This window comes from Stegastes partitus, unplaced genomic scaffold (assembly GCF_000690725.1).
Source record: "Stegastes partitus isolate 25-593 unplaced genomic scaffold, Stegastes_partitus-1.0.2 Scaffold510, whole genome shotgun sequence".
Classification (NCBI taxonomy): Eukaryota; Metazoa; Chordata; class Actinopteri; family Pomacentridae; genus Stegastes; species Stegastes partitus.
In genome coordinates, this window is record NW_007578241.1 from 417,031 (window position 1) to 422,711 (window position 5,681).

At 45.5% G+C, this 5,681-nt stretch overlaps 1 protein-coding gene across 1 annotated transcript in view; it reads left to right on the top strand.

Moving 5' to 3' along the window:
* Positions 1 to 5,587, top strand: part of LOC103361540 (neural cell adhesion molecule L1.1-like) — a 50,668-nt gene extending 45,081 nt beyond the window's left edge. The window contains exon 24 of the mRNA XM_008287645.1: positions 82 to 5,587. Within this exon, the coding sequence (XP_008285867.1) occupies positions 82 to 340 (259 nt within the window). The 3' untranslated portion in view covers positions 341 to 5,587. The remainder of the gene's footprint in view (positions 1 to 81) is intronic.
* The last annotated feature ends 94 nt before the right edge of the window (positions 5,588 to 5,681 follow it).

Consider the following 5,681-nt stretch of genomic DNA (forward strand, 5'->3'; position numbering starts at 1 on the left):
ATCTGCAGCACATAAACCTGCAGCCCTGCTTCCTTTGTTCCACTCTTTCAGTTTCTGACAGTTTCTCTGCTTTTGCTGCAGCGACGCCGACGAGAAGCGCTCCGACAGTCAGCCGTCTCTGTGCGGCGAGAGCAAGCTGGGCAGCGACGACTCTCTGGCCGAGTACGGCGACAGCGTCGACATCCAGTTCAACGAGGACGGGTCCTTCATCGGCCAGTACAGCGGCCGCGGGCCCGTCCCCCACGGCAACGAGAGCTCCGGCCCCGCCTCCCCCGTCAACGCCGTCCCGCCTCCCCCCATCGCCCCGTCCATGTCGAGCATCCTCAACCGGCCCAGCTAGACACGAACACACCACCGCAACACGACACACACGACACCACGACACAAAGGGACAGACCACTCCTGACTCACTGCCGGTCTCAGTACATTCCACAGGTTTCTGCAGTGAAGCTGTTTACAGGACGTCTCGCCTTTTCTATTCCAGTTTACACACATTTACACTGAAGACACACACACACACACAAACCCATGAGATCAGATGGTCCTTCTGTTGGACGGACAGCAGCCGGCTGCACCAGCTCGTCGCAACTTCAAGCCGGACGTTACTGCAGGTTGCACCGAAAAACACCGGTTCTGATCGGAACAGCCAAACAGAAAGATCTTGTTAGAAAATCTCTTTTTTTTTATTGCTCAAGGCTGTTTACACATCATTACCATTGACTTCAGTTGAAAAAAACAAACTAAAACTTTACTTTAATAACCAAAAGCACCAAAAACATTCTTCATAGACAACTTCCTCACTCATTTGGACACGTAGGGTTGTTCAGTAGCTTTATATTTAATCAGATGCATTCAAATGTATGATTTAAAGGGAGTTTAATCACATAAAATCAGCCTCCGCTAGCAGCCGCCGCTATCCTGCTAAGCTAGGCTAGTTAGCTTTTAGCCTCAGGCAAGAATTAAGCAACAGTTTAAAGCAGCAGCAGCACGATGGAAAATATCGACTAAATCTGAACTATCACAGAATGAAACTGACTGGTTCAGTGCTCGCAAAAGAAAATCGTCTCCTAAAGTTTTTTTGTAGCGCTTAGAATATTTCTTATGTTTAAAGGAAACGTGGATTTAACACCTGCTGGAGTTCAGAGCGTCAAATAATCCTCAGTGGAGGTTTGAGAAAAGGCAAATAAATTCTGTAAATGATCGAAATTAATATGATGGCAGCAGTGATACAGAAGAAGTGTGAATATTAGCTTCAGCTAGCATAAATTAGCTTCAGCTAGCATAAATTAGCTTCAGCTAACGTAGCTCTCTTGCTAGCTGTGACTGACCAGAGTGCAGCTGCTGCAGCATTTTATTTCTCTTTCACTAGAAAAGTCCACATCTTTGGCTTTATAATGTTTAAGATGTAATAATTAGTGTGTTTTACGTTTTCTGACCGATGTTGCTTCGTATCCGATTCACACATTCCTGAACATCTTCACTGGTGTTTGACGGCTGCAACCACATTCACCAAGTTTAAACATAAAAAGCAGTAAAACTGAGAACAGACGTTCCACTCGGAGCCGGTGGAGGATTTCCGACCGGCTGGTGCAGCTCAGCTCAGGAGGGGAAGAAAAAAGGGAAATTCATCCTTCACCCGTGACCAAAATGTCTCGACTGCATTGTTTCGTCGCCTACAAGCATTTAAGTCTCGTTTAGTTTCATTAACACTTTTAAATCATTTTTATACAGTTCTTCTGCACTCCTTGTTTCCAGGCTATTTATTTGTGTTGTGTGCATGCGTCGGGAATGATTCTGCTATTTATTGACGCGTCGGATGCATGTCGGCCTCGAGCCGTTCTTTTTCCGAACCTTTCCGTTGACGTCTAGCGTCGTTTGCAGCGTGACTGTTGGTTTGTGTGCGATTGTTCGAGCTCTCCGTCCTGCAGCGACGGGAGAAATGTTGCCTTAAGAGTTGAGCCTCCTCTTCTTCCTCTTTCTGTCCGTCAGTCATCCTCACAAACACTCAGTTCCCATCGCGCTCCCGTTTGCTCGGCAGGTCAATCTGCTGGATCCGGACGTGACGCCGACTTAACAAAACACGAGTGAAGAAAATGAAGAAAACTGCTTCGTCAGTTTGAGAACAATAAATAGAGAAACGCTGCAGCTCTTTGGGCAGCCTGCTGTTGTCAGATTGGCGATATCTTCTCCATTTGCTTGTGTTTTCTAAGTTGCGGTGCAGGTCGTGATGCTCATCGTCCCTCCGAGGCAGAAGTAGCTCAACAGTAGTCGTGTTTCTATACATTCATTTAAAAAAAATGAAGTGAAGTTTAAAATGTCAGAAGAAATAGGCTTTTTTTCCATTAACTGTGTTGGAGAGAATGAGAATGTGTCGTCTGAAGGTGGCGCTACAGGCTACATGGCTGTAATAAACCAGTTGTTTGCCAACTGCTAAGACAAAAAACAATCAGGAAGTAGAGTCTGAAAGTCTTTGTGCCAGCTGCCGTCGGCCATGTTTCCTGCTATAAAACAACTCAACAAACAGCTGATCTCAGGTGTCGGTTACATGTTTACTGAAGTGTTTCCATCGACCCAACTGTTTCTAGAAACTTGGGAATTTTTTTGCCCTTTCTTTAATGCAACACAAGGTGCAATCAAAGGAGACTGTGCCTGTATAAACCAAAAACCTGACAAACTTGTAGTAATCCGGCCGTGCGGCGACGCTCTGCTCCCAGAGCTCCTGCAACACCGGCGACACTCCAGGAAGCCTGTCGAGCATCAACTGCAACGATCTGAATCTCTTCAAATGTCAAACTCTTGACCTTGAATTTAATTTCGGGGGAAGAAGTTGCAGTAGAGCGAAGTCGTCGTCACAGCAGACGAATACATGTTGATGGAAACAACAATCGGCGTCTCGGTTTTCCTTCTGCAGCGTTTCGACTGTTAAACTTCTTCTGTCGATGGTAGCTGCAGACACACATCTGGGCATCTTGAGGTTTGGATCATCCAGCTGCTAAATGCTGCGAACAATAACTTCCTCATGTTGTTAGCGCGATGCTACGTTGTCTTGTGACTCCACTGCTAGCTCGTGTTCCATACAACAGCCCAGAGCTTTTCGACGGTGATAAAACGTTGTAGAAACACTGCTACTGAAGCTGCTGTCGATGCTGTTTCTTATTCTCAGAACAGAATCAAAGCTCCATGTCATCCGTTTACCTGCTGTACCTGGATTTGGCCACAAGGTGTCGCCATTTGTCACTGTACTGTTTGAAGCCAACGCAACGCTTCGTCTGCAGAAACAAACACACAACATGAACACACACATGCACACGAAGCCCGGCGGCGGCGGCGACGTGGAGGGTCGGTCCTCTGTAGCAACACGAACCCTCTGGAGGGAGTCGGAGGACGGAGGAAGAGGAGGAGCTGACCGAAATAGAGAACCTGACGTTCTCTGAATGTACATAGAACCTTGAGATTGTCATTTTTTATTATTTCCATTGCTTCTTTTATATGAGATGATCAAATTGTAATTTTTTTTATGACCTGTTTGATTTCATCACCTCCCGTCAGGTTTTCCTGTTAGTCGCCCCGAGACGTTTAGAACAGACTAGAACCATAGCGCCGCCCCTCCCCTCCACCCACCCACCTTCCTTTATAGCGCTTAGAGACGCAGCAGATGATAATTATGATTATTAAGAAGTTATGTCATAAATGTTAACATTTATACGCCTGGCCAGGGCAGGTGAAAGTGGACAGACCAGACGTCATTTATGATTTATTTCGTTGCCTTCAGACGGCTGCTCAGCTCGTAAAAAAACAAACTCAATAAACGCCGAAGGATCTCTGGAAGCTTCCCGGAGTTTTAACGTCGGAGGAGCAGAACGGGACCCAAGAGGCCATCGGTTCCTCCAATGTTCGGCTTCTTATTGGCGACAAATCCCATGAAAAGACACAAAACCGGCAATTTCTGCCGTCTGTTGGTTCTATTTTCAGCTTTTGGTTGTCGAGTGTTTGTGACAGCAGGTTGGCGGATGTGATTTTCCAACAGTTCCGGGCCAGCTGGCTCTCACCGCAGACTGAAATCTGGTGCTGCAATCAAACCGAGAACATGTCAGCGGACTGAAATCATCGTCGCCCAATCGATCTCCCCGCAGCCCAATTCTAAAACTGCATAAAAAGCTGGTGTTTGCAGCACATTAAGTCATTCTAACCTGGTTGTTTTATATTGAAATTATAGGAACAGATGTACATATTCATATCTGAAAACACCACTGGAGCTATCGAGGAATACAGCCGCAAAGACGACGACTTTTAATGTTTGGGCAACTAAAAAACGTTCAGGATGTGCTTCAAAGGTATAAACGTGCCCAGATCTCCTTCAGCAGAACAACAGCCGCCTCCAAGCAGCAACCTACAAGCTGAAAAGTTTTGTCCAAGGTTGGTTTTAATTCTGGCCTTCCGGTGTTTGGAGTGGTACCGCTGCTGCATCCCGGGCTGAGCTTCCCCCACGACAACCCAGAAACCAGAGCAGAACGATACCAAGCTGCAGCGCTAGAAATATACAAGTCAGATCTGACCGGTGGGTTGGGCCGGATCAAAGTTGTCGTGTTTGTTCCTCCTGCTACCAAAACTAAAGGATTAATCGTGGAGAGGTGTCACAACAGACCAGAGCTGGTTTGTGTTATTTTCATGGGATTTAGTGAGAAAAAAAAAAATACAAATGGCAAAATCTGAGAAAGACGTGACTTGATTTCTCGTTCTGAGTCATTTGGGACCATTTTTAAGTCATTCTGGACACGTTTGCAGCCATTCTGCACAAATTTAAAGTCGTTTTGGACAGTTTCTAAGTCATTTTTATCTTTTTTTTAAAAAAGCATTTGGTCATTTTTAGACAAGTTTTTCAGTCATTCCTTCTTTAAGTACTTTTAGCTTTTTTTAGGACGATGTTTTGGTGCTTCTGGATCAAGATTTTGTGTCATTTTGGACCATTTTTGCTCGTTTCTTTAGTCGCCCTGGATACATCTAATAAGGTTTTGGGTTACTTTTCATGGTGTCGAAAAAGGAAAGCTGTAAACAAGAATGAACGTTTGTTTTTGTGTTCCGAAGCCGCAGCAGTAATAATCTCTGTTCATTTTCACGTCTTTAATGGTCTTAACTTGTTGCCTTGTCGACCGTCTCCAGGCCTCGACGCTGCTCCTCTACACTGATGCTGACTGTTTGTACAGCCGCCCGTCTGTCTGTTTGTCTGTCCGTCTGTCCGTCGCAGCCTTCTTTTATACATACAAACACGTCGGGGAGAAATAAAGTAAATTACAAAAAACCACATCATAAAAAAACTGGTAAAACAAAACAATAAAAAAAAGACAAAAAAAACTTTAGGTATAAATAATAACCAAACCGCTAACAACGACAACAACAGCAGCAGCAGTGCTACCGGGAGCTGCGATGGCGCCGCCAGCGGGTCGTCGACCATGTAATCGCAGCAGGAGGTTCTGCAGCACTGAGGTGTGCTGATGTTGTACCTGCTTGTTGCATTGTGCTGTTCTGTATCCGACAACTAACCCAGACTGTCAACTAATAATAAACATGGACTTGGCATATCCTGAAACCGGCCTCGGCTGTATTCTGTGTGCTGCTGTGCCAAAGACGCTCATTAAGCTGCTTTGTTTTGGTTGTAACGTGTTCTTTGAGTCGTGTGGACC